The sequence below is a fragment of the Panthera onca genome, chromosome B3, assembly GCF_046562875.1.
Source record: "Panthera onca isolate mPanOnc1 chromosome B3, mPanOnc1 haplotype 2, whole genome shotgun sequence".
In the NCBI taxonomy this organism is placed as follows: Eukaryota; Metazoa; Chordata; class Mammalia; order Carnivora; family Felidae; genus Panthera; species Panthera onca.
Window position 1 is genome coordinate 71,424,696 of NC_138344.1, and position 15,316 is coordinate 71,440,011.

The following is a 15,316-nucleotide window of genomic DNA, read 5'->3' on the forward strand; positions in this document are numbered from 1 at the left end:
GAAGAAAACTATACCAAGGCACATCATAACCAAACTGGGAAGAAAACAACCCTGACCTAGTCATGAAAAGAAAACCTTAGAAGCAGCCTCAGAAAAATGGCATGCTAGGATTGGAGAAGCAAAGAGAGGGGTGATGTTAGATTTCTTTTCTGAAATAATGTAAGTAAGAAGAGAGCAGGAAAATATTAAAGTACTCAAAGTAAGAAAGTTGTCAAGGTAGAAATTCTATACCTGGTAAAAATATCTTTAAAAAACGAAGGCAAAATAAAAGCATTCTTAGATTGCAGAGCTTACAAAAAGTCATCACCAGCAAACAGGGAAGGTAAACTGGCAAAGAGAAAATTATACCAATTGGAAATGTGAATCTCCACAAAGGAATGAAGAACATTGTAAATGGTAATTAATTAAATGGGCAAATACATACGATTTTTTTGTTATTATTTTTTAATATTTATTTATTTTTGAATGAAGAACATTATAAATGGTATTTAATTAAATGGGAAAATACATATGATTTTTTTGTTATTATTTTTTAATGTTTATTTATTTTTGAGAGAGAGAGAGAAAGTGTGAGTGGGGGGAAGAGCAGAGAGAGAAGGAGACACAGAATTCGAAAGCAGGCTCCAGGCTCTGAGCTGTTAGCACAGAGCCTGACGTGGGGTTTGAACTCACGAACTATGAGATCATGACCTGAGCCTAAGTCAGCCGACTAAGCCACCCAGGTGCCCTGCTTTTTTTTTTTAATTTAAATTTATTTAAAATAAAACAGACTAACCAAAACTAGTAGCAATGTATAATGGGATTTATACCGTATTCCAAAGTAAAATGCATGAAAATAGCATAGAATCTGAGAGGAATCCAAGTATACTAGCATAAGGTTTTTACACTGAGTGAAGTAGTACAGTATCAGTTGAAAGTAAGCTATAATTTATAGATATATACTGTATATCCTAATGCAACCACTGAATTAAAACAAAGAGCTGTAGTTAAAAAGTCAACAAAGGAGATAAAAGTGGAATAAAAAAAATTCATAAATCAAGTGAAGGCCCCAAAATCAGAAAAAGGGAGGAAAAAATGGAAGGGACAAATAGAACAAATAGCAGGAGTTAGACTCCAACTAACTGTATCAATAATCTCATTAAATGTAAATGGTCTTAGCATACCAATTAAAAGCTAATGATAGACTGGGATTTTAAAAAACAAAACAAGATTCAGTATATACTGCCTACAAGAAATACACTTTATATGAAGACACATAAAGAAGGTAACAATAAAGGATGTAGAAACATATACCATGCTAGTGTTCATCAAAAGAAAGCTGGAGTGCTATAGTAATATCAGATAAAGCAGATTTCAAAACAAAGAATATTACCAAAGCTAATGAGGGTCATTTCCAAATATGAGGTTCGATTAATCAACAGGACGTAACAATCCTAAATTTTTATGCCCCTAAAAATTGGGCTTCAAATTACAAGATGCAAATACAGAAAGAACTATAAGGAGAAGTGAAATCCATATATTACAGTTTGAGCTTCCATATCCATTTCTCAATAGCTGATAGGTCAAGTAGGCAGGAAATCAGCAAGAATATTGAGGACTTGAACCAAATTAACAACAAATTTATCCCCAGTTACATTTATAGAACATTCCATACAACAAAAGCAAATACATATTTTTTCAAGCTCCTGCAGAACACTTACCAGGATACACCAAATTTTCTGCCGTGAAACAGGTCTTAATAACCTCAAAAGGATCCAAGTTAAACAAAATATATTCTCTGACATTGCAATGAAATTATAAATGAGTAAGAGAAAGACCTCTCAAAAATCTCAAAATATATAGAAACTAAACAAACCAATTCTAAATAATCCATGGGACAAACATAAAATCAAAATGGAAATTAGAAAATATTTTGATCTGACTACTGTTGAAAAGAATCACATAGCATAGCAAAATTTGTGGGATGCTGTTAAAGCAGTATTGAAGAGAAAACTGATAAACATTACACATCCATACTAGATGCAATGCATATATATATGCATTATAATATATATGAATGCACATATATGCATTATAATATATATACGAATGCACATATATATCCATTATAATATATATGAATGCACATATATGTGTATTATAATATATATGCATTGTAATATATATGAATCCATATATATATGCATTGTATACAAATGCACACATATATGCATTATAATATATATACAACTGTACATATATATGCATTATAACATATATATGAATGCATATGTATTTGCATCATACACACACACACACACACACACACACACACACACACATATATAAAAAGGACTTGTATCCAGAATATGCAACAATGAAAATGCAAATAATCCAATAAAAAAATAGGAAAATGTTTTAACAGGCACTTCAGAAAAGAAGATATATGGATGGCAAACAAATAAGCACATGAAAAAGTTGTTCAATATCCTTAGTGTTCAAGGAAATGCTACTTAAAACCACAATGAGATACCACCAGACACCTACTAGAATGGTTACAATGAAAATGACTGACTTTACCAAGTGTCAGTAAGAATGTCGGTGAACTGGATTTCTCCTAATAGTGCTGGTGACAATATAAAATGATACAAACAAATTTGGAAACAGCTCAGTAGGTTTTTAGAAAGGTAAATACACATCCACCGTTTGACCCAGCCATTCCACTAGTAGGTTTTACTCCAGAGAAAAAGAAACGTATGGTCACACAAAGACTTTTACATGAACGTTCACAGCAGCTTTATTTGCAATCACCAAAAACTAGAACCAACTCAAATTTCTACCATTAGGTAAATGGATAAATGAATTGCAGTGTATCCATTTAATGAAATGCCACCCAGCAAGAAAAAGGAATGAGCTATTGATACACACAACAGCATAGATGAATCTCAAAATAATTAAATTGAGTTAAAGAAGCCAAACAAAAGATAGTACATAGTGTATGATTCCATTTCTATAAAACTCTAGAAAATGGAAATTAATCTGTAGTGAAAAGAAAGCAGATCAGTGGTTGCTTGGGGATTGGGGGTAGGGAAGGTGAGAAGAAGGAATAACTAAAGGGCATGAAATTTGGTAAATGTTGGATATGATTTAATGGGCATAGACATATGTCAAAACTTACGAAATTAGACAATTCAAATAAATATGTGCAGTTTATCATATGTCAATTACATCTCAATAAAACTGTGTTAAAAAGTTAAAATGTGGGGCACCTGGGTGGCTCAGTCGGTTAAGCATCCGACTTTGGCCGTGTCATGATCTCCCGGTTTGTGGGTTTGGCCCTGCGGTGGGCTCTGTGCTAACAGCTCAGAGCCTGGAGCCTGCTTCAGATTCTGTGTCTCCCTGTCTCTCTGCCCCTCCCCTTCTCACGCTCTCTCTCTCTCTCTCTCTCTCAAAAATAAAATAAACATTAAAAAATTTAAAAAAACAAAAAGTTAAAATGTGAAGGAATATAACAAGCCTTAGTGGCGATTGGCTTACACTTGCCACACCCTTAGAATTCCGTCGCTAGGGAGAAAAAAAACAAAGTCTTGGGCAGAGGCTGCGGTGTTGGAACAAGGATCACCGCATGAAGATGAGAACTATAGTCTGAGGAATCTGGGGACTGATGAAAGAAAAAGATACAACCACAGTGTGGCAGTAGCACACAAGCTTTATGTGGGTGCCGCTGGGCAAGTGGATGTGTGGGTGAGGTCCCACGCAGCAGGAGACCACCCAGAGACCACCATCATCATGTGGTGGTGGTGAGGCACCATCCTTAAGGCCAGGGCGGGGAGATGGGGTGGGGGTGGGGGACCAAGAAAACTCCCAGGGGAGAGGGAATTAAGAGGGGGGCTTATGTGTCTAAAAGATGGCGCTCAGCAGAATGAAGGGGAGTCTTTGAGTCAGAGAGCTCCAAAGGGCAGCAGCAGCTTGTGGGTTGTTGTTGTTGTTGCTGCTGTTGTTTTATAGCTAGAGGGCTTATTTTACCCTGTGGCTTGCAGATGTTGGGTGTACTTTTATGGGTATGCAAAGCATACATGCTCTAAGAGGCAAAAAATATGCTTACCAAGGTGACATTTAAGACAACCAGATGGGTAAAAATTTGAATTTGACCCTGGTGACCTTTTAAGCCTATGAATCCCACTTGCTATAAAGAAGTAAACATAGGGCCTATATACAGTGACTATGTTTGGTTCATTTATATAATAAGAATCCTCCTGAGAGTGCACAAGAAAAAAAAAATCCACACGCCACCTCTGAACTTAGAATCCAGCCAACTCACATCTCCTCATTTGGGGGCTGTATGAATACTGGGTCACTACTTTCTTCTAGTTGCAGGAAATACACCATCCCCAAAGATAATTCTCCTTTCTATCCACTTTCAAGGAAATGTACTCTCTTCTTTCACTCTTGGCCATACTTTCTTCAGGGGCCCTAACACTCAAATTAATCTCTGGGAGACTAGCACACTCTTCATTAGTATTCACTGCTGTTATCTGGCCTGAAATACAAAAGATGTTAATAACCCACGAGGTTTATTTACAAAAACTTGCCTTTTTTGGTAATGGAAAAGAGAAAAGTGATTATATTGGTTTTGTCTCATAGAGAAGGACCAAAAAAAAAAAAAAAAAGTAAACAAATAAGTGTCTTAATAAATTATCCTGCCATGTCTGTAATATATAAAGAAAATTACTTCCTATTTGTCTAAAAGAAAAAAAGCAGCCACCCAACAGAAAATAAGTAGAGTGTTTGTAAATGGCCAGATGTCATCTGAAAAGAATCCCAACTTGAGTAGACATGAACAGATTTATATTTTTAGCAGAAAATTGTGTTTGCACACTAGAGAACGGCTAGGCAGGCACAAGGGGGTGCCAGAAGAAATCAGATAGGCAATTATTGGGAATATCTTAAACAAAAACTGGGCAGAACAGGGGCGCCTGCGTGGCTCAGTCGGTTAAGCACCCAACTCTCGATATTGGCTCAGGTCATGATCTCATAGTCGTGAGATCAAGCCCTGTTGTCAGCACAGAGCCTGCTTGGGATTCTCTCTCTCCCTCTCTCTCTACCCCTCCTCTGCATGCACACATGCTCTCTCTCTCAAAATAAGTAAAGAAAATCTAAAAAATATTGGGAAGAACAAAATGGAGGTAAATGATAGATTTAAGTTATTTAGGACATAAAAATCACAGGACTTGCTGTTAGGATGGAAGGAGATCAGGAAAATGTGTCAACAATAAATTCCTTGGGTTTTTCCTTAGCAGTTTTATTGAAGTATAGTTCACATAACATAAAATTCACTCCTTTAAAATGCACGATTCTGTGATTTTTAGTAAACTTAGAGGTGTGCCATTGTCTCATAATCCACTTTCAGGACATTCCCATCACCCTCAAAAGATCCCTCGTGTGCACCTCCATCACTCCCCATTCTCCCGCCAGTCCTAGACAACTATTCATCTATTTTGTGTCTTTACTTGTGATGGTTTGGCTTCATGATTTTTTTGACTTTGTGATGATGTGAAAGCAATACATATTCAGTAGAAACTACTTTGAATTTTGAATTTGGACCTTTTCCTGGGCTGCCTAGCGATATGCGATACACTCTTGTGATGCTAGGCATTCTGTACCCACCCAAGCATTCTGTTTTCACTTTCAGTACTCAATAAATTCATGAGATATTTCACTATTCAATAAATTTCATGAGATATTCAACATTTTCTTATAAAATAGGCTTTGTGTTAGATGACTTTCCCAACTGCAAGCTCATGTAAGTGCTCTGCAATTGTCCTGCTTCAGTCAAATTGCCTTCGTCTGATGTAGTCAAATCTCTGCAGGCTCCTCTTACAGGGGCACTTATAACTGTACTCAGGAGCAACCCAGATAATCCACATCTCAAGATCCTTAACTTAATCACATCTGCAAAGTCTCTTGCTATATAAAGTAACACTCACCAGTTCTAGGGATTAGGACCTGGACATCTTTGGGAACCATTATTCAGCAACCACAATCTTGTAGGTAAAAAACATATAAATTATTTATTCTAATACTCCTCTGTCTATAACAATCTTTCCACCTACTTGTACTTATGTGTTACTTCCCATTCCTAGTACCTTTTTCTTCCTCCTATTCAAATCTTAGCTATTTGAATGGATCATCCATCAAGTTCAAAATTTTAGTTCTTTTACAGGTCCCTGCACTAATCACCCTAGACAAAAGAGATATGTCTCCCTCTTAAGATATTATTCTACTGTCCTGTATTCAATACCTTGTGCAGTAAGGGTACATTTATTTATGCTTTTTCCCCCACAACAGCTGGTATGGACAGCCTTACATATGGAAATTTCTCAACTGCTTGCCTATAAATATCTTCTCATTAACTGCTCTAATTACTCTGCCCCCGTAATGGACCACGTCACTGTAATCTCATTACATTTCTCTCACCTAGGTCCAAATGCCTATTCAACCAGTCTGGGCCTACATAGACATGCCTTTCAACTTTTATAGCTTAAGGACAGGTGACTGCCTGACATGAGAAATAAAACTACAAAAAAAAATTATGGACAGATTTTTGAAGTGTGATAAAAACAAATTTACATCAATATAATTTGCCACACACTGAGCGATGTTCACAACCATGACCATATTGTCTGGCAGTTAGGCACAAAAATATGTAGTTTATTAAAATGATTACAATGAGTTTTATAAATATAGCTGAGAAATTCCAGTGTTTTCTAAAGGAAGACAAAGGGGAATTTAGTAGACTGGGAGGTTGCTAGAAGACTAGCTGAGGCACCCACTAAAAAGGCTCAATGTGTACCCAGGGTGAGTTCATCAATTCACACTGTTCTTGTCCTTTTCCACCTGGGCAACTCAGAGCCATGTGCTCCATGAGCCCCAGATTCACAGGAGCTGGAACCATGACAGATTGAATAGTGGTCTAAGTCTTATGGGTGACTTGATTCCAGAACCCTTGTCACTCTACACCTGACAGGTGAGTATGAATGCAGGACACACAGAGAACACATAAAGTCAAGTGGGGCAAAGCCTAAAAGGAAACTAGAAAGCAAGAGGCCACGACAAGGTGCGAAAAGGAGAGGTGTGTTGCAGGTACAGTCTGGGCAAGAGAAGAGAATACGGATGTAGGATGAGGAAGGGATGGTTGGGGGGAGGTGAGTGTCAGAAGGGGAAAAGTAAAGGTCACTCTTTGTGTGGGCATCTCCCAAGAGAACAGCCTCCCAACCTTGCTCTCATGCTCCTACCCCTGCTGATTCCTCCTCTGACAGGCCCTGCTTCCTGAGGCCATGAGAGCTCTCAGAAGGCGTGCTTAATGGGATGGGGTCTGAAAGCTCAGCCCATGTTCCTGGAAAGAACATGGAGTTCTCAGGACAGCCTGAGCTGGGGAGAGCAAGGAAAGTGAACCAAGCAGCATAGCCTGGAGCTTTCATGCCTGGGGCTCTGCCCTGTTCTTTGACCATCTGTAGGACAAGCCCCAGGGCCCACTCAGGCACCTGGGGAGATCCCCAACTCAAAGTCCTAAGGGCCAGAATTAACTGAGTTGAGTCTCTTACCTAAAGGATGTATAAGAGGAAGGAGGATTGTCATCAGTGAACTAAAGAAACCAAATGTGCAGAGAGTCTGAAAACTAGAATAGGGCTTAGTTCTATCTGTTCTCCAGAGAGATGGCAAATGTACTAATTTGTTTTCCCAGGAGGAGTGCCCGAGAATTGTCCCTTTTCCTGTACCTATGCCACCACTATGTTATTATTTTAAGTTATTTCTGTTGATTGGGCAAGTAAACAATGATATCACACTGCTTTTATCTATATTACCTTTAGAAGAAAGGGGAAAAAAGATCTCCAAATGTTTAATGATTATTTATTTCTTTTGTTAATTTTCTGTGTCCCTGGTTTATTTTTCTTCAGGTATGTTCATCTTTAACTTATTAAATAGACAGAACTCTTCACATATTCAAGAAAGAAACCCTTTCTCAGCAATAGTAAATGCTTTTCTTCAGTTGTGTGTTTAACACCGTGCCCTGATCTAATCATAATGAAAATAATAATGGCAGATACCATTTAATTATTGGAGCACCTGGGTGGCTCAGTCAGTTAAGCTTCCAACTTCGGCTCAGGTCATGATCTCTTGGTTCATGAGTTTGAGCCCCACGCCAAGCTCTGTGATGACAGCTCAGACCCTGGAGCCAGCTTCCGATTCTGTGTCTCACTCTCTCTACCCCATCCCTGCTTGTGCTCTCTCTCTCTCTCAAAAATAAATAAATAAACATTAAAAACCTGATTTATGATCAGGAGACTATAGATGCTGGAGAGGATGTGGAGAAACGGGAATCCTCTTGCACTGTTGGTGGGAATGCAAATTGGTGCAGCCACTCTGGAAAACAGTGTGGAGGTTCCTCAGAAAATTAAAAATAGACCTACCCTATGACCCAGCAATAGCACTGCTAGGAATTTACCCAAGGGATACAGGAGTACTGATGCATAGGGGCACTTGTACCCCAATGTTTATAGCAGCACTCTCAACAATAGCCAAATTATGGAAAGAGCCTAAATGTCCATCAACTGATGAATGCATAAAGAAATTGTGGTTTATATACACAATGGAGTACTACGTGGCAATGAGAAAGAACGAAATATGGCCCTTTGTAGCAACGTGGATGGAACTGGAGAGTGTGATGCTAAGTGAAATAAGCCATACAGAGAAAGACAGATACCATATGTTTTCACTCTTATGTGGATCCTGAGAAACTTAACAGAAACCCATGGGGGAGGGGAAGGAAAAAAAAAAAAAAGAGGTTAGAGTGGGAGAGAGCCAAAGCATAAGAGACTCTTAAAAACTGAGCACAAACTGAGGGTTGATGGGGGGTGGGAGGGAGGGGAGGGTGGGTGATGGGTATTGAGGAGAGCACCTTTTGGGATGAGCACTGGGTGTTGTATGGAAACCAATTTGACAATAAATTTCATATATTGAAAAAAAAAATAAAAACTAAAAAAAAAAAAACCTGATTTATGGAATCAGACCATCCTTGTTTGTTCCTGGGGGACCACTTATTATGTATGTGACTTTGTATGTTTCCTGAAGTCTTTATGCTTCAGTTTCTTCATCATTGAAGCAGGGATAATAATAATCTACCTCATGGAGGTTGCTCTGAGAATAAAGAAACCATATGTACATTTTAGACAAGCGCCTGGCACATTATAAGATCTCAGTTGGTAATTAAATATTGCTATTACCTATTAACCATCCCTGTGGTAATTATCATATGTGATCTTGAAAAGTTTAACATATTAATAAACATGAAGGTCTGCCAGTTCTCTAGTTGCCGGAGTAAAAAGGATGCATTCCATGTGTGTGACGCCTCTTCTAACATCTCAGCCACTCTCATGTTTTTGGAAACATGAGTCCCTCTTGCAGTGTGTTCACTTCCAGGGAGTTTGAAGACAACAATGCCACCTTGCTAGTTTGGGACACTGTGAACAAAGTTCAGAGTCAGTCGGAGTTAAACTGACTTGTTTTGCCCCAGTGCTGTCTGCAAAATCTCTGAACACAAACACAGCAACCTTTTTTCCCCTCACTGGGACTAGAATTAGAATGTTCTATAACTAGAAGGAAAGATTTTAGGCCATCTAATCTAGTGGTGTTCAAACTTCAAACCACATCAGCAAACCTAACGCTTGTAAAAGTCTTGTATGCTGTAGTCGTATCCCAGAACTATAGAACCCAAATCTCCTGGACCAGGGCCCAGGGATTCATATTAGGAGACTACTATAGCTCCTACAGCTAGTAAATTTGTTAGGGTAAGGCTAGGCTAATGGAACAAAATATGGTGAATTTAAAAATATACATATTGGGGCACCTGGGTGGCTCAGTCAGTCAGTTAAGCATCTGACTCTTGATTTCAGCTCAGGTCATGATCTCACAGTTCGTGAGTTCGAGCCCTGCGTCAGGCTCTGCCCTAACAGTGGTGAGCCTGCTTGGGATTCTCTCTCTTTCCCTCTCTCTCTCTCTCTAAACTAAATAAATAAAAATGTAAAAAATGTATATACATATGTATTTCTCTCTCATATAATTAAGCAGTCCAGATTGGTGAGATATCTCTGCTTCACACAGTTATTCAGGTACATGCCTTCCTTCCCTTTTGGTGTTCAGCTCATTCCTAGAACATTCCTAGAACACTATTATCATCTAAGGGATGAAAGGTGAGTCACACCCATGTCCATTTTGGGGAACTGGCAGTTGGGAAGAAAAAAAAAAAAAAGCACAGAGGAGGCCAGTTCCATGTCACAAAACCTGGATGTAGAAGTGGCACACATCACTCCTGCTCAGAGATCCTGGGAAAAGAAGTGTGGCTGGGCAGCTCCATGCCTCACTGTACCTCTTTGGCTTGAGGCCGAGCGGGTAGTTTGGGGCAGGCAACCAGAGAACACCACCACACTGATCCTGATGGCTATCCAAGTCAGAGAGCCCCGAGATCTAATCCAGCCTCCTCATCACGTAGATAAGGACATTGATGTGAAGTGACTTGGGGGTGGGGGAGCATGATGAGGCAGTAAAACATATGAGGACTTATCTGTGATGTCACAAAGGCTCCCCTTACTTCAGCATCACCCTGGGCCTTGGGAGCCAGGACTTGTTTCGCTTCAGAATTGTTGATTAAAGGGAATTTAGTGCCCTTCATGTTGGGAAAGCAGAGGGAATGGCTAAAGGCAAGATGGGTATTACTTTTGTGCTACATACCCCCCTTAGTATCCCTTTCTCAAAACTCTCTATCATTACATTCCCAGCTTCCTTTCTCTATCCAACTCTCCCTTCTGTGGCCCTTGGGATTGGATCTGTCTCCTTTATTCCCTCATTTCATTCCCTCTAATGTCTCTCTGTAGCTGCAGAGAAATGACACAAATCTACCCTCGGTTATCTTTCTAGGAAGTCCAAGAGACACTTGTTTGGCCCTTTGTAGCCAGGCGGGCTTGTGCAGTTGAAGGGGCTGAGGTGACAGAATGAGACCATGAAGAGGAAGCCTATCAGGACCAGCCCACCAATGGAGTGAAGACAAGGAGGTGAGTTCTGGGGACTATGAAGACAGCAGCCTTAAAGCAACAGAAGATGGACAGTGCTGCGGTCAGGCTAGGTGAGATGAGAATGGGGCATTAGTAGCCTTGGAAGCCAGGCTGAGAAATTTAGGTGTAAAGCTACAAGAAAAATGAAAGGAAAAAAAAAAAAAAAAAAAAAAAAAAAGCTCTCTGTGGTTTGGGAACAGAGAAGGGACATTACAAAGACTCAATGTTTTAAAATGTGAAATCCCTTGCCTATCATCATCATGAGGGACCTCAGGCTGCACATTATGTCAAAGGGGTGACAGGCTTTGAGGGTGGGAAATGCCAGTAGTTAGGAGTCTCAACTCTCGATGACATCTCCACATTTGACATCTTTCAGACTTCACAGTATGATGATTAGATACGCCCTGGGAGCTCCCGATTCCTTCAGAGAAGTGGAAAGATTTGCTCTTAAGACTCTTTAGAGGATGGTCCTGGCCTAGAAAGAGGTATCTACTATGGTTCTTTGCTCTTCTCTTCTGGTGAAGGAAGAAGTCTGTACTAAATTCTGAACGAGGCTGGATTTGCGTTTTCTTTGCATATTACCAAAAAACTTTGCCAGAGCTTGAATAGTTATTGTCTCTGGGGCTGACATGCCCATCACCCAGAGCTTGACTCTACAGTAGGACTGTACTGTAGGGAAGAAGTGACTCAAATGGAACTAAGTTGGAACCAAGAAGAGACCCGATGGACCACTCTGCTCTGGAGAACCTGTCCCACGTGTGATGAGTGGCTGGTAGCACCATCCTTGCCACATAGAACTATCCCCAGAATGGACCCCAGGGAGCATACCTCTCCTCCAGGGCTCCAGGTTCTCCTCCTATGGAGAAGAAAACTCTGGGTCCCAGGCATTTCCCTCTATCACCTTCTCCTCTGGCTGCCAAGAGAAAATTGAGTGCTAACTACACACCTATTTGGCCAAGCTCATAGTGACTATTTAAGCAGGCACCATACTGACAAGGAAAACCCAGCTGAAAGATATAAAACTATCTGCCCTAATGCTGCATATTGGTTGATTGTCAGAGTCTTGCAGTTTTAATAAAATGAGAATCCTGCACATGATGTGAAAAGCATTAGGAAAATTGATATATTAAGAGTGCTGTACAGTAAGAAAAGTGTTACAGTGATGTAAAATTTGCTATACATGTATTTATTTAAAATCAGGACATTAAAAAGTGGTCTCAGGATGGAGGGAACAGGAACACAAAAGCACCCACTAAGGAACAAGATAATTGCCCATACTTTGTGTAGAGTGTTGAACCCTAAAACTTACAAATAAACAATTGGTAGTGAAAAAAAAAAAAACCAATACAACATCAGAAACAAGATCGAAGACTAACCCTGCCTAGTACTTGGCAGAGATGTCCTGTTTCCCATCTTTCTACCTGCTCTATTTCTCCATGGCTTGCATCCCTCTCCCACAGTCCCAGGGAATCAAGACCATGTTGAGTAAAAATTGCAATAAGAGCTTTATCATTCCATCTGTAGCAACTTGTGACATAGATAGGGACAAGGATGGAGGAATGGAGCTTGCATAGGGCCGGAGCTGTTGACTGAGGACAACAGCTAAGCCAAAAAGCATCTTTTTCTTCTGGCATCTTTTGGAGGACAGGCAGCACCTGGTTGCATGGGTGGGTGCTCACATTTGTGAGCATGGATGCACACACTTATTTGAAAAACGGAGATAATAATATCCCCTATGCTCATTCATTATTTTTCTGAATAGTCTCAGAGGCAGTACAATTAACTTTCAATTATCAGTATTTGTTTTGGGCCTTTTCTCTTAATTTTGTCAGGTTGGATGGACTCTGCTTCTTGGATTAATAGCTGAGCTAGGATAGAATTTGGTCTGGTTCCAAGAAAGTGTGTGTGTGTGTGTGTGTGTGTGTGAGAGAGAGAGAGAGAGACAGAGACAGAGACAGAGACAGAGACAGAGAAGTGGGGCAGAGAGAGAGGGAGAGAAAGAATCTGTACTCCAGGATCAGTTATAAATTTTAAATTTTTTTTTTTCAACGTTTTTTTTTTTTTATTTATTTTGGGACAGAGAGAGACAGAGCATGAACGGGGGAGGGGCAGAGAGAGAGGGAGACACAGAATCGGAAACAGGCTCCAGGCTCCGAGCCATCAGCCCAGAGCCTGACGCGGGGCTCGAACTCACGGACCGCGAGATCGTAACCTGGCTGAAGTCGGACGCTTAACCGACTGCGCCACCCAGGCGCCCCTCAGTTATAAATTTTAATTGAATTCACAATTTTGCATTTTTCATTCCTCCAGTTAGTATAGATAACCAAGAGTTTGCTATATTGCTGAAATGGTAGATACGGATAATAGGAGGAAATAAACAATAATGAGAATAAGGATGTCTTTCTTTAGAGAGACTCCGGTCTCAAAGCCCTGTGGGATTTACAACTTGGAGCCACTAACTAACCAGCTCATCAGAGAATGACCTGTCAGCATTGCCAATATTTTCTTTAATGAGGTATCACTGTGGTATTGGCACCTGGCGAACTGTTTGTCCATAGTAAGCTGGCACATAGTGGTCTCCAGACGTGGGCTCCTAGAGCAGTTGATGCCAAGATTCTGTCCACACTTGCAGCTGGAGGCCTTGGGGACCCCGTTCATCACTTCCATGGAGCCATGGATGAAGTTATTGCTCAACCTGCATGACCCATTAGCTTCGGAAACTTTTCTCCAGACCACCACGTCATTGCAATACTCTTTGTCGTTACCTGGGCTGTCTCCTCCGGGGAAGCTATAATGTAATCTTCTGAATGTCAATAATGAGGAAGACAAACTATCCTTGGACGTATTGGCACTAGTATTTTTATGTAACAGAGTCAAGTTCATTAATACCTCACTAGTCCGTTTTTCTTGGTCCCTGTTTGCCACATCATAGTACATCTCTTCCCCCGAAAATTCTTCGTTAATTATCTCCATTATGCTTTCTGGAGCTCCTGCAAGAACCAAACCCAGGCCGAGGAGCAGCAGAAAGAAAGAATCCATCTCAGATCTGGGGTACTCTCTTCTGCAGTAAAAATAAAAAAGTAAAAGATGAAAATAAGGAGAATATTAATGAGATAGTTCTCTTTTCCTCAGGGCAGTTATTCCCAGGATTGACTCCTGCATGTAAGTTCAGGCTCCTTCTATGGAAGGATGATGGCATGAAAAGATACTCAGCTGTGGAATCTGAAGACCTAGCTCCAAATCCCCGCTTACCCGCTCATACGCAATTTACTTGAACTCCTTTAAGCTCAGTTTCCCCCATGCAGAAAAAACAAAGGGGGGGGGGGGGATGTGAGAATTGTACAAGATAGTATGTTTAAAGTGCCCCAAACGAAGTAGTTATTTCTCTCTCTTTTCTCTTTGTCTATAATCTCTTTGGGAGCGACTGTCATCTACATAGTGGTCACAGTAATCTCACCCAACACATTCCTTACTACTTCTGAGTTTCCTACGGCCTCAAAACATGTTATTTCCCCCATCTCTCATTTCTTTCCCCACCACTCGCAGTCATAGAATTTCTCTTTACCAGTTCCTCTGGCAAGTTGGTCCTGCAGAGAAAGAATCCAGCTGGTTACAGGGCTGAGAAGTGAAACTATTTGTTTCCTGGGAGTTTCTGTTATTGGTCTAGCTGAATGAGGAAGGAGGGGCAAGAAAGGGGTAGGTAGAATTGTATGGGGTAGAAGGAGGAGACAACGGGAACCAAGGATGCTCAGAGAATTTAATAAAGTGGGCATTTGGCAATGCCCAGTGGTGGTATCATTGTTTCTTCTTTGAAGAAATCATCCCTGTTTATATTTTAACCCACAGTGATTTGTTTTCAGCTTTTTTGAAACCCCACAGCATAGATTACATTGCACTTCATTTTATATGTTCTTTTTTTACTTTTCAAGTTAGATGATGTATGTAATTCTTTTCTCCCTCTTTTTAGGGTTGAAAATTCCTTGAACCTGGAACTTTGTTTCTGCTCCTTTTTATTTGGTACAGAATCAAACACTGCACTGTATATGTGCTAGTTTCTCAACATTTGTTAACAACATAACATGTAGAAAATCCTCTACTTGAGCTCAATACTGGAAAATTCATCATGAGAATCTCAGAAAAAATGCTTATTCAGGGTGATGATTCCTTCTCTTGTTCTAGAAAGAATTTTTTTCCCTCCCACCACTGAGAGATTCATCCCCTTATATCTC

At 40.1% G+C, this 15,316-nt stretch overlaps 2 protein-coding genes and 1 long non-coding RNA gene across 10 annotated transcripts in view; 1 reads left to right on the forward strand and 2 right to left on the reverse strand.

Moving 5' to 3' along the window:
• The window catches only part of RNASE9 (ribonuclease A family member 9 (inactive)), a 126,091-nt gene that overhangs the window by 83,024 nt on the left and 27,751 nt on the right, over window positions 1-15,316 (reverse strand). For 3 of the 8 annotated variants that reach the window (XM_060619097.3, XM_060619095.3, XM_078448417.2), the window contains exon 1: window positions 10,406-10,561. The exons of 1 other annotated variant lie outside the window; for it this stretch is intronic. The gene's annotated coding sequence lies outside the window, so the exon portion shown is untranslated. Of the gene's footprint in view, window positions 1-5,966; window positions 6,024-10,405; window positions 10,567-15,316 lie in introns of those variants that run through there. 4 more of the 8 variants (XM_060619098.3, XM_060619096.3, XR_014137808.1 and 1 more) reach the window with 3 other exon arrangements.
• On the forward strand, window positions 10,599-12,185 carry LOC132669352 (uncharacterized). Its single transcript, XR_009606087.3, has 3 exons — window positions 10,599-10,745; window positions 10,954-11,087; window positions 11,464-12,185. It is a non-coding gene; the product is annotated as an uncharacterized LOC132669352 (long non-coding RNA).
• RNASE11 (ribonuclease A family member 11 (inactive)) lies at window positions 13,360-14,702 on the reverse strand. The gene is made up of 2 exons (XM_060619101.3): window positions 14,653-14,702; window positions 13,360-14,148 (listed from the first exon to the last, which is right to left on the reverse strand). Exon 2 carries the CDS (start codon window positions 14,124-14,126, stop codon window positions 13,527-13,529), a length of 600 nt encoding a protein of 199 aa, XP_060475084.3. The 5' UTR covers window positions 14,127-14,148; window positions 14,653-14,702; the 3' UTR covers window positions 13,360-13,526.